Source organism: Haemaphysalis longicornis, unplaced genomic scaffold, assembly GCF_048455015.1.
Source record: "Haemaphysalis longicornis isolate Haplotype H1 unplaced genomic scaffold, Haemaphysalis longicornis Haplotype H1 scaffold_4, whole genome shotgun sequence".
Classification (NCBI taxonomy): Eukaryota; Metazoa; Arthropoda; class Arachnida; order Ixodida; family Ixodidae; genus Haemaphysalis; species Haemaphysalis longicornis.
In genome coordinates this window covers 201,052,039-201,064,612 of record NW_027526361.1, presented here as the reverse complement: position 1 = coordinate 201,064,612, position 12,574 = coordinate 201,052,039, and the positions used below count along the sequence as shown (strand labels likewise).

Genomic DNA, 12,574 nt, shown 5'->3' with positions numbered 1-12,574 from the left:
CCATCCATTTTTTTTGACGTAATTATTTTTCTACTAACTTTTGCGTCATTTAATTAACCATGGTTACTTATTTACCCAACAAATCGAAGGATCTTGGTTAGAGATGTCTGATGAGAGAAGGTTTGCTGTTGCTTCCTTGTGATGCAAAGGTTGCCCGATTAACTATACCAGATCCCTTACAATCGGGTGGCAAATCTTGTTGTTGAGAAGAATGGTCCGTGCGGCCCTGCAACGTACTTGTGGGAAATCCTGACGTTCTCTCTTGTTGGGTCTAGGGGTGTGAATGTTGCTACGCCCCCACCGAGATGTTACGGAAAGGAAGAAAAGGTTCTTCCTATGACCAAGACGGTGCTCGATCCTGTGTAACTGCGTGTACTAAACGAACCATAGTTTTCACGTCTGACTCTTCGTAACAATGTACGTCATTTGTGCTGTGGGTAGGTAAATTACCTTCCACTTGATTCTGAAGTGAATTTGTCATTGACGTATGCAATTGCTAGCATCAAGGCTTGTCCAAGCGCTGGTATTTGCCTCCCTCTAGTTTGCGTGTACTCAGCCAACTACTTTATTAGTGGCTCTTAAATGTAACCTAATGGTTTTGTTAGTTCGTGTAGTACCAGTATCATTGATCTATGTGGATCGTCATTATCACCGTCAAAAGATTCTGCGTATAATTTGCAAGTCCGATCGGGCGCCAGTCCTTTTGAGGGCACTTATAGTTAAGGGAACCTCCTAAGGGTACTTGAAATGTGTCTTTTTTTCAAGGCTGGCTTTATTGGTTGCACACTTTCAAATTGCTCAGTGCTTCTTTCAGAAGAGGATTTGAGTACATTGTTGCTTTCCGTGGGAACCGGTGTAGCAGTTCATGTACTGTATTCTGGTAATTAGAGCGTAGTGACCAAACTCCAATTTTGAATAAGCTTATTGAACAGCACCTCAGTACACACAACAATGGGGATGGAAGACGGCTGAAACACGCTGTACTCCCCACTAATTTGAGTGAAGCAGCCACACAAAAGTCAGTATAGACGTAAGTACAAAAGGACAAGTAATGGTCAGCTGCAGCTTTCAGATGCGAAGCCCAAATTAACTGACGCGTACTTATGCTGGACATATAGCGAAGATCAGAAAATCTGAGACGAAGTTTTAATTCACTGAACTCAAAGGTTGTAAAAAATGGTACTGCTTTCCCATGCTTGCTCTTGTCACTATCTCAGTCTTCTTTTCACCAGGTTGCGGATAATTTATTGGCACAACTGGCACGATTAAGAATGGCAGGGTTTCAGAGTGTGTTCTTTGTGTAATAGCGCCGAGGCTTTGCTAGGCTTATGAAGAATTGGCCGGCATAGCACCGAGGGACGGTGCGCTTAGTAAAAGGAAAGGTTTGCCTTTATCCCGCATAGGCACTAATTGTGGTCAGAAGTGTAGGTGGCCGTTTTGGTATAAATGGTGTTTTTTCCGCCCCGAACAAGACTAGTGAAACATGGGATTAAATACAAAAAATGGCACCGTCTGATCTCGGAGTTAAAAAGAAAAGTTGAGCAATAAAGCACAGGTTCGTCGATTATAAAACGGGGCTTGTATACCAAATTCCTTTTTATTTGGATGTGTTGATATTGTCCAACCCGGTCGGTGTATAAATATAAGATTATTCGAACACGAAATCTCACTCAATCACGCGACCTATTCAGATATCACTCATCATTGTTCTGAAGATCGGCGCATTCAGCTTTTTCGTGATACCACATTAACTCAGTTCAGGGTAACCAGCTGATTAGGAAAGTCACCCAGACATTTCATATTACAAAAAAAGGTGATTTGTGCATAAGCGAGCCGTCGATAATACTGCATGAAAAATAATTTTGTTTCTGAAGCGGTCCATGTTTTAGTAATCAGTGTCAATTCATGCAGTTGTGGATGTGCGGGATAATTTTAGCTGTGTCGTCAAATGTGAGGACACGTGGGTTTGGACGCAGTACTTATGTTTTGTGTCACAGCATCGTCCTGCCGTCTTCTTTTTTTTGTGGTGGGTCTGCTGCGCTGAACTGAAATTCAAAACAGTGCAAAAAGATGGGTCAAGAAACGATGAGAAACGGCGCTCGCTTTTTTGCGCTGTCGCGTCTTTTTTAACTGTTTTGAACTTAAAGTTAGTATACATGAACTAGCCCAAACCATCATTCTAGCGCAGTCTACTACGCTGCCGTTCAGGATGCTTAACCGAACGAACTTGCACAAATGCCAATCCCTTTTCAGTACTTTAGAACATTTGGGAAGCGCCTATCCGGACAATGTTTGGTCAAACGTATTATGCAAAAACTGGCACTGTATCTCCCTAACTTATTCAAGAAGGTGGCAAACACAGTGGTGCAATTGAGTGGTGTGAAGTGCTTGTTATTGGCAGCTTTATAAATTTTTCTTATCTGGATGACAACGTATACGCGCGTCATCGACTAAGGAGGCGTGAAACGTTCACACAGATCAGTCAGAAAAAATTTTCATTGGCGCTCTGTTTTTATTGATCTTGTGCCTGGCATAATACGCCCGTCACCATGAGAGAACTGTCAGGGTACAGCCATAACGCTACACTTGTTCTATTATGTTCACGACTAAACTTTAGATATTCAAAATTCGAGTTTTATTGCGAATATCCCCAATACTGCTGTCCGAACAGACACTTAGTGTCGAGCTATCGCGTCAATATTTCTAGGATTTACTTTTCTGTGGCATATTTTGTGATGAATGGGGTTGCATTTCAGGCTGTACTAATTTTTTGAAACACTACAAAAAGGGGCCAGATAAACGTGGCAATACACGTCTTTTTAAATACCTCGGGAGAAACCTCTTGAAGGCGAAAGCTTCCCACAGCGACGTTCCCAATTAGTCTGAATATTATCATTGCGCGCATGGCAAGTTTTTCTGTTAGTCTCAAAAAGATACAAAGAAAATGATAACCTACTCATATTTAATTTTTTTCCCGCGTATTGAAGCGCAATTAATGTGGAAAAGCGAGAGGGGTAAGTAAAGAAAGAATGCTTTATTACATGCCGTACGTATCACACAAGACAGTTTTCATAACTGCATCAATATATCGTACAGGAAAAGTGGCCAACATTTACAGCATTCTTGTAAGCACAACAACAACACAGATGGAAACAATCCTGGTCGGAAACAGACATCAAAAAATTTGAAGTTATTGTTGCACCTCCTTAAGACTATGTAGAACACGCTAACTACAGAGGCCCCTCGTACAAGCAGGCCTGAATTGAGGAAGAGTGTACAATAATACCACTCACAGCCTTTTGTCGCTCCTAGTATATAAAGTGCACATATTGCCGTTTATATTCGACTCATTGTGGTCTGTTTTCTCGTGAAAACAATCCTTTACGCCATATATTTTCTTCAATTAAAACTTAAACATTCAAGAGAGTTAACATATTACACGGTATCAGTTCAGAGCTGTGGCTAACATTTAAGTATTAAGCGAACATTGGGACGAGCAACTACCATGGGTAGCCTGTTGAGGACATCTAGCCGCCACATATGTCTGTACTGTTCCTACAAAATTTTAATGAATTCCTCAAAGCGAGTGGAGCTGTATCTTTGGATTGTGTTAGCTGTAAGTGCTACTCACCCAACAATTAAAACTGAAAGGCGCAACTACTCCGCGCTTCCCCGCTTTTTAACAAGCAGTTAAAGTGTTTAGAATTTAAAACACTGGTTACAATCACCTGAAAGATACGCAAAGCATAACTGAATATGATTCAAAAGCAACTTGTTCCGACCAGGTTTTCACATCAAATGATTGATATGGCGTGTCGCTTTGGTCGGGGTGAACACATTTACGTACTCTTTCAACATCAAACAGTAAATATTTTCATTTCTCTTGATCTTCAACAAACTTTAGATTCCCATAGCAAATCATCCGGCACAAATAAGGCCTGTACAGTTGAGCTAACGGACATGGCATTTTTCGCGAGGAGCAAGCAAAGCTCACCTGGGGACGCCACTTCTACGCCGCCTTTGCGGGCATTTTCACTCAATAAAAAAACCTGTGCACACATTACCGTTTGGCAAAAAGAGCAATCTATTGAACCCGATTACCACCATGCTGTTAGGTTCGAGGCTTAAATTGTCAGTTGTGCCCAGGCTTTGAAGAAGCCTATAAAACCTATTCCAAAAAAGCAGTTTAGACACACACACAGCAAGACAGGGACAAAAAAACTACTCATTGTGCTCATTACATATCATGTTTTTAATGTTTGGGTACTCGCACTGTTTTATACAAACAAAAACCAACTAGCCAGATGATTTAACAACGTATGGGTACGTTTAGATAGCCAGATGAGTAACAGCATAAAGCACCTAGGGTGTTCAACAGCGATGTCAATGCTTAGGAATAAAGTTGGCTGAGAAACGTCTTAGCCTAAAAAAAACGTTTCAACCATTTTTTGCTTCCATTTCTTCTGAGGTAAAATTACCTTCGACATATTAGTGAATTCCCGCACAAAATAAACCAAACAGCAGTGACACCTTTCTACACATATGGTTTATTTTTCCCATTGCAAATTGAAGAACATGCCGTGTGCTTTGTAGGAAAAGTTTTATGAAAGCTGAACATCGCATGACAAAAAAACAGAAACCAATGTAGCCTAAAACGCTTTTTTTTAGTTTTGCATGCAGAACTGCGGCTTCTACAGAAAACGCCTTTTTAAAGGACAGATTTAGCAAAAAGGTCAACACAGGGCTCGCCACTCCAGTACCCCGTGTAGGTTGGACCTGCTTTTACTTTTGTACCACTTGTGGTTTCATTTCTGTGTAACACGCGCAACACATCGGAGCACGCTTGTGATTTTTGGCTTACGGGTTCTGCACTTGAGTAATATGCTATTTTACATACTTTTGAACGTCGTGAAAGTTACGCTTAACGTTGGAAAGGCGGGGAGATGTCCTAAGTTGCTTTTTTATGAAAAATACTTGTGTTTCAACGTGCGAGCAAAATTGGTTGTAAAAACTACGTTATTCGCACTAATTAGCCAATTTGTATGCCTTTAAGATTCTGATTTTACCCTTTGCGAGAAAAAACGTGCGCAAATGTGGTTGATGCCTAAGATCACAAAGGGTTCTATAAATTTAAGTAAATTTGGGAGACAGCTTACTCCAATTTAGAAATTTTTCTCGAATGGTACCACAAAACGCGTATTACGCCATGTCTTTTCTCTTTGGGACAATTGTATCATCAAATTTTTAATAACAGCACACCTTCAGCCTATGCGCAAAGCGGAGAGTGTTCAAAATGGTGGCGAAGAAAAAATTCAAATGCGAACGAGAAACGTATGCCAATAAGCAGTGGTGGGCATGAATGCAAGGTTCCTCCGCGACATACGAAGCGGCGCCACGCGACCTCGACGTTCGTCTCACAGTATGGTCTCGTTCGTCACTGTGCGGGGTCCGTTGACCAGCGAGTAACGCGACGAACCCTGGGCCTTGTTGACGAACGTGCCCATAATGAAGAGGTCCTTGAACGTCTTCCGGAACTGCTTGCTCATACCGCAGTATATGGCAAAGTTAACCGGATAGCTGAGCATAAGAAAGAAGTTAGTGAAAAGCAGCGTAACGTTGAGGACGTAGTAAGAGACGAGCTGCACCCCGAATGCGTTGATGAGCACATGTAGCACTATAGTGACTGCAAGGGGAATTTCGACAGCCAGGAACACTGTCACCACCACGATAAGCATCATAGTGGTGCAGTTGCTGTCCCGGAGCTTCTTGCATTCACTTTTGCGATTTTCCTTGAGCAGCTTGGCCCGCTTCTCCTGAGCGCGTTTAAGGGCCCGAAAAAGAAGGATGTTAAGCACGACCAGCACAGTGCAAGGCCCGATGTTAACGAAGATCACCTTGAAGGTATAATAGATGATAAAGTAGACCTTGGTCGTCACAATCTGCGTGACCCAATGTGCGACCCACATCTGGCACCCCGTATGAACTTCTCCTTGCCACGTGAAGCGAACATCTATGAACACAGTGTCGAAGAAGCGGGGAAGCTGGTGCGCAAACGCTACGAACGCCACCCAGCATACCGTTCGTAGCACCCGCGGCACAGTGCACCACGTGACCGCGGTGGTTGGGTGGCACACGTAGAAGTAGCGTTGCCCGGCCAGCACCAATGTCAGCCACACGGACGCCGTGTGGAATGCGTTTGGAATCACTTCGTACATGCTGTTGAAGGCGTAACAGGTGGCCGATGGACCCAGCACCGTAGCGTAGTTTCCCAACGTGTAGATGTAGAAGAACCAGGGAGAAGGAATCAGTAGGGTCATCATGTCGCAGATGGCCATTCCCAGAAGCACAATATTGGTCGGCGTCCGCATGTGCCTCTGCGCAAGCACAACCACAACGAATGTGTTGGCGATTATAGTGATTACCAAAAGTGCCGGCATAGCGTAGCCGAGAAGTGGCAGGGCAATCTCTATCGGTGGACCCCTGTTGGTGAGGTTCACCAGCCTCAGCACCCTCTCCGCAGGTGGGATCTCCGTGGTGGCGTTGAGCTCGGCAGTCAGGTTCGTCGTGTTCTCCATGTTCTCTGCGCAGCGTAAAACAGAGACAAAATTCAAAGCAAATGTTAGAAACACGGAACATTTTAAAGTGCACTACTCTGTAACATTTTCTTGTTATTTCTAGCAGTGCGACGATCCGAAAAAAAATGCCGGTTCGGTTAGAGTTCGGGTTCGGTAGAATTCATCCTGTGCCGGTTCAGTTGCGGTTCGACTAAGACGCAAATCTACCAGGCTCACGTACCGATTAGGTGAGTTCAATTATTAGAAAAGTGTGAAAAACGTTTTCCAGTTCAAAGCGACCGTAAAAAAATGCTCTTTCCCAATAAAAGTAGCGTAATTTGAACGATAGCAGTAAGTGATCAGGCGATATATTAAGGAAAACAGACGATGTAATGAAGATTTACCATCTACTATTCGCCCAACTCTTGTGTTGTCGGAAGGGGTACTAAATTAAACGGGTCACGAGTACTTGTGGGATATACTTTCTCCAACTTTCTTTCTTTTTTGTTGTCGTTGAAAGCGCAATACTCTCTCAGGAATCGCATCCCCTGGTCAACATTAGGCTGCTAGAATAAGGCCTGCGTAACGCCGGGTCACCTCCGTACATTACCCGTGGAAGTGTTTATATACCAGCTGTGCACGTGTTTTATGAATGGTTTTCGCAATTATCTTTATCGAAGATAAAGCAAAAAATCCGCCAAAAGCCACGTAAATACTACCCATTAATTAGACTCTGACACCACCTACGATAATTTGTTAGAAGTCGCCTTCTCGAGGCTGTGAGTGAGAATTTTGTTAAAAGCGAGCTTTAGTGAAGGCAACATCACTCATTGCTTTAATAAGTGGAGTGTTTGTTTTGCGATGGCTGTGATGGATGCGCGCCTAACCTTGAATACATCTCCGTTCCGCCTGACGAACTCCCTCGTTCCGTCCGTTATGTTGCGGGATCTTATAACGGATTATGCGATTACAATCTCAAGTGGGATGGAACGCGTGAATCACGCAATGAAAATACTTTACGAAGACGCTCTTTAATTTCATGGCAGCACTAGTCCCCCTATGGAGCCAGCAGCAGTAGGAGCAACGTAACGAGTAAGGCTAGTCGGTACAAGGGCATCTCTAAGTCCTGAAAAACACATAACAGCAAAGAAGCGCACAGCGTTAGGGCTGGACAAGCGGGATAGAGCGGGACTGGCCTGCAGTCTTTCTGCATAAGCCATGTACTTCTTCAGGGCCATATTTTATCCAAGAAGAAATGCGTAGCGTCTGAAAGAACCGGATACACAGTTTCTAGCACAAGGAGAAAGTGCATATAATACGCAATTACTTTTCTCTGCTGTATCTATTACCATTATTTCGATATGTTAAAAAAGAACACGAAGTTGTCTGCTCTAGGCTTCCTGAAACACTCACTGTTACAGAAAGCACCACGTTGCTCGCTGCTTTCGCCGTGATGAGACGTTTAAATATGTTAAATGCTGGACGATTAGACAAAGGAACGGATATCTATACAGATAATTACACCTTTTGTTTTTTTGCTAATCTGTCACCCGAAGGCAGCAAAAACAGCCGATGTTGTTTGTGTAGAAATTAGGTGGGGAATAATATAAAATCACGTGGTTGGCCCTTCATTTCCTGTTGAAGCACACTCCTAAAAAAAATATTGCCCTCTTTGGTACCAACAATTTACGGCACGCCGTGTATTGTAGGCCGGCAGAGCAATTTAAACTACCCGGAGATCTTTTTAAGTTCTTCGAAAAACACGCACATACAAGTTTTCATTTTTTGCCTACATCAGAAAAACGCCACTCGGTGCGGTGACCGATCCTGCATCCTGGTGGTCAGCAGCCAACAAATCCGGCAGCGAGCTCCTTTATTGATCGCCCTTGTCAAGTATTTACCCTTTCCAACTGTGAAACAAGTGTTAAGCAAATTATAAAACACGCCAAATGTGTACATTTGTCGTGTAGGCCTTCGCCGTCGCGCGATGCAGCAACCATGCAACCCGAATGCCACTACACAGTCACAGTGACAGAAAGAAAAATCGATGATTTATGTCGTGTATAATTTCTCTAGAGTGCGCAATTTCGTTTACTCAGCCTTGCAGTCTGCTCGCCCTAGCACAGGCAGCAATGCGGCATTGGTGTAGATATATTTACTCATGTTTGAACGACCAAGATAGCGTTGATAGTGTTCTGACTGATCTTAACAGCAAAGGGCGTGAGAAGTTGGGAAGTTGATAATGTGTGAAATTAAGAAAAACTGGCTGGTGATTACGATGCTCCATAATACGATATTTGGGCGCAGCAGCAGCGCGCTGGGGCAGCACGCACTCGTGCATTCCCTCCACAGGAGCGATGATGAGCATTTGCGTCGGCGCCGCGAAGTGCGTCTCAGGAAGGGACCGCGACCGGCTTCTTAGGCATGGAACTAACAACATCGTCCCCCTCCCGCTTTCGCCATCGTCGCGCAGACGAGTGTCTTGCGCGGGCGCAGCATACTTCCCCACCGCACACTTTCGGAGAGCGCTTGCGCCGCCACGGCGACCAACCATCACTTGACTTTTCGCGACACTCTCCTCCTCTCACTTCTTTCAATTTTCGGTTTTGCCATCGTTCACTTGGTTACGACGGCGACGTGGCTCAGCCCAGAGACGGCCGCCAAAGGGCTGCACCCTAAAAAGCTGACTGGCGCTAACCTCACCTTATTAATCAATGCGGTCGCTTGAACCTATTCGTCGTGCACCGGTGACTGTTATATATTTTTTCAATTCAGTTCCGGTTCCGGTGGAGCATTCTTCAATTATAACGGTTCGGATTTAGGTTCAGTTCCGGCAAAAATATCGGCTCGGTTCCAGTTTTCGGTTCCGTTCGGTTGTGGTTTGACCCCTGCATTCTAGAATGCAAAAGTTCCCCTAAAGTTGTGCGGTTTTTTCTTCTTGAGTGCAATCGTTGATGTAAATTAACACTAGTCTGCCGCACCCTGTCCAAGTATGTGCGATTGTTTGTCATGAAGTCAAGCAAAGGAGACCGCGAAGACACCTAAGCACACCCTGTAACTTGTGAATTCGAAAGTGTTTATGTCCAACTGAACACCCCTGAGGGATCATTCAGGCTCTTTGGTTGACGTAGGAGAGAGTGACAAATAATAAATCACCCGTGAGTATGTGAAAGCAGCTTTCATATTCTCTGGCCAGTCCAATAGAAAGGACAAATTAAAAGATGGTTGGCTGTGTAAATGTCGCAGCCAAGGGGATTTGGTCACTCTGTGGTAAGCGTGCGACGATTGCGTTCATCATCACTTGACTACGTGTGTTGTCCAGTTTATACGTGCGATGACCATACATCTTAGTTCTAGTTAAGTGCCAAACATGGTCAAACACCCCGTACTTTCACCTGCGTATGGCGGTTCAGGAAAGCGATATATGTACTTTTTTGAACCAAGGTCTGGTACCGGGACGTGGTGGCCGCCGACTTGTCAGTAGTTGCGTGTAGCACTGGATTTGCGTGTAGCACTGGATTTGCGTGGTGGTTGCGTGTAGCACTGGATTTCCGGGGCCACGGGTTCTAAAACTATTGTTCTCAAATATCCACTATTTTGTTTTTGTTTTATTACGAGTGTTTGCCGCGCGGCATAAGGAAGGCGTTTTAAAGATAGAGGTAGAGAAGAAAGTAGGAAGGAAAGAGAAAGAGAGGCATTTTACTATTTTGGTTTAAACCGAATAATTTTTGTAGTTTTTTGTTTGCTTCTTTAGCCATTCTGTATTCCGTTTCGCTATAACAGACGCCTGACAGCGGCTTTTTGGTCGGTCAATTTATTGCTTTGTCCCTAGTCTTTTATATCATGCAGAATAGTAAATACTTTCTTGTCAGGAGAAATTGCGTATGATGTTTCTGCTCATTGATTATAGAATTGTCCTGCAAGTGGAAAAGGCCAAAGGTGCCTACAGCAAACAAAGTGTCGCTTACTTCAGCGATTCACTTCCCGACTTAAGCAATGAGCGCAAGTATGTTTGTAAGCAATGAAGCAAAGAAACAAATCACGGGCCCTTCTACTCTGTGAATTCAGGTGACCAGCGAAGCTTTTTACCACACGGCATAATGGTGACAAAGACCTTATGTGCAAGTGTAATCACCATAGTTATTCTGAGAGTTGCCAGCGCCCATTCCTAGCACAAAAAGCACACACTAGCAGTTGGCTGTGCCGTAAGGCGCTCTGCACACGCACAAGAATAACATACAGAACCTTAGCTTATGTCTGTTTCACAAACGGGCCGCTTCATCCTGTGAATTAAGCAGCATGAATTAAATAAATGCTTTCTCAACGCCTTCGGGACGTGTGCCACGCTCTTTCCCAAATTCTACCTCATTTTTTGAGGAAACCAAACATCCCCGTGCGCTCTATAACTGTGAGTTCGCCATTGAAGTAATATAGGATTTCACACAAAGGGGAACATACTGAAACGTCCGTTTTCCAACATCTATAGGACACCTCGTTGAAAGAAAACATTTTCGCAGACGGAAAACAAACATACACGAAACCGTAGCCATATAAGATCGTTCGCACCACTTGTATACTGTAAACTATTGAGTTATGCTTGTCGCGTCGATCACAAAAATTGCTCCATGTGGTTATCCCTTAAGATCGATTAAAATGGAATAAAGTACATTAAGAAATAATAAAGTGGGATAACAGGTATTCGGAAGAAAGAATGCTAAATATGATAAATTAAGCACGATAAAGTGGCACGGATATTTTGTCGGCGTCTGGACATGTATATAAAATCTACACCCATTGAAACTCAAAGTTTTCTCTTGCAAAAACCGTACGCCACTTCCTCCACCCTCCAACTCCGGACCAAAAATGTGAAAAATATTTGGGAGAACCTATATCTATTAACTCTTCTATTCAGTAATACAAACTCAGGACCATTTATTGTACCATAATACACACATGGGCATCACGTGTTGATAAATGGTGACCAGGGAGCGAGGTAAACTCGTGAGTTCATCTAACGCACGAGGGTGTTCAAGGAACTCTAGCCACATAGGCTGTCAGATTTTTTTTTGCTCTTGGCTTGCATTATTTTCGGGGATGATGAACGCGTTCCGATTTTTTATGGAAGGAGCCTGTGGCATACGTGTCTATTTAAGAATATATGCACACTTAGCCAGGACATTTTCTGCCCCGAGGGGCAACAGGAAAATCAAAAGCACTCATCTAAGCTGTCCAGCATCAAACATTCCGGCAACCTGTCGAACCCTTCGAAAAGTCACATCCCGCAGGGCCCCGCAGCAAGAATGAAATTTGAACAGTTTTTCTGCATCCGTAAGAGGATGCTGACCGCTCTGGTGATTCCACTGCTTCCAACAGGGGGCGGCATGTCCGTAGCATGCATCCACTTGGATTGCAGTACAAAAAGTCCCGTTATCCTAGCTGTCGGTTCTTTCTTGCAGATATGCCCGAGGAAAGAAATTTTACTCAACGCAATTGAAACATACGTTCTCTTAAATATATTCGTAGCCCAAAATACGTGCTTGATGGCTTCGTGAAAATTTCATAGAGACGGAAGGCCGAAGGCACTCCAGCATCGATACGTACAACTTTCACCAAGCCTTTCAACCAACTGAACGGTGCAATGGGCGCAGCTCAGCCTCGTTTTCCTACCACTCAGCTAGCGTTCCTCTCCGCTCTCATCATTACTATCAACAGAGGTTCCGGATGCTGACTCTGTATATTGTCAACACGCATACAGTGCGGAAACAGGCGATCCTGAGTTTTAGGTAGTTAAGTAAATTAAGTGCGCATGTTTGGCGCCGCACCGTCGGGTGGCGAAATTTCACCAGCAAGTTTCTGCAAAACGAGCGTCTGCTGCAAAAGGCAGCTCCCAGTAAACAAGCTTTCTATCGGCCTTGCTTTGTTCAGGATCACTCGAGGAAAACGCCTTTCAAAGCTAGTGGTGGAGGCAGCAGCCCAGGTCATTTTTACTTCACTAAAAAAAAGGTGGACCTAGTAAAACC

The 12,574-nt window shown here is 44.0% G+C and overlaps 1 protein-coding gene across 7 annotated transcripts in view; it reads right to left on the bottom strand.

Moving 5' to 3' along the window:
• Window positions 1-3,014: 3,014 nt before the first annotated feature.
• The window catches only part of LOC144179609 (sex peptide receptor-like), a 429,469-nt gene continuing 419,909 nt past the window's right edge, over window positions 3,015-12,574 (bottom strand). For all 7 annotated transcript variants that reach the window (XM_077708023.1, XM_077708025.1, XM_077708022.1 and 4 more), the window contains one exon: window positions 3,015-6,580. In XM_077708023.1, coding sequence (XP_077564149.1) covers window positions 5,415-6,580 — 1,166 coding nt within the window. In that variant the 3' untranslated portion in view covers window positions 3,015-5,414. The remainder of the gene's footprint in view (window positions 6,581-12,574) is intronic.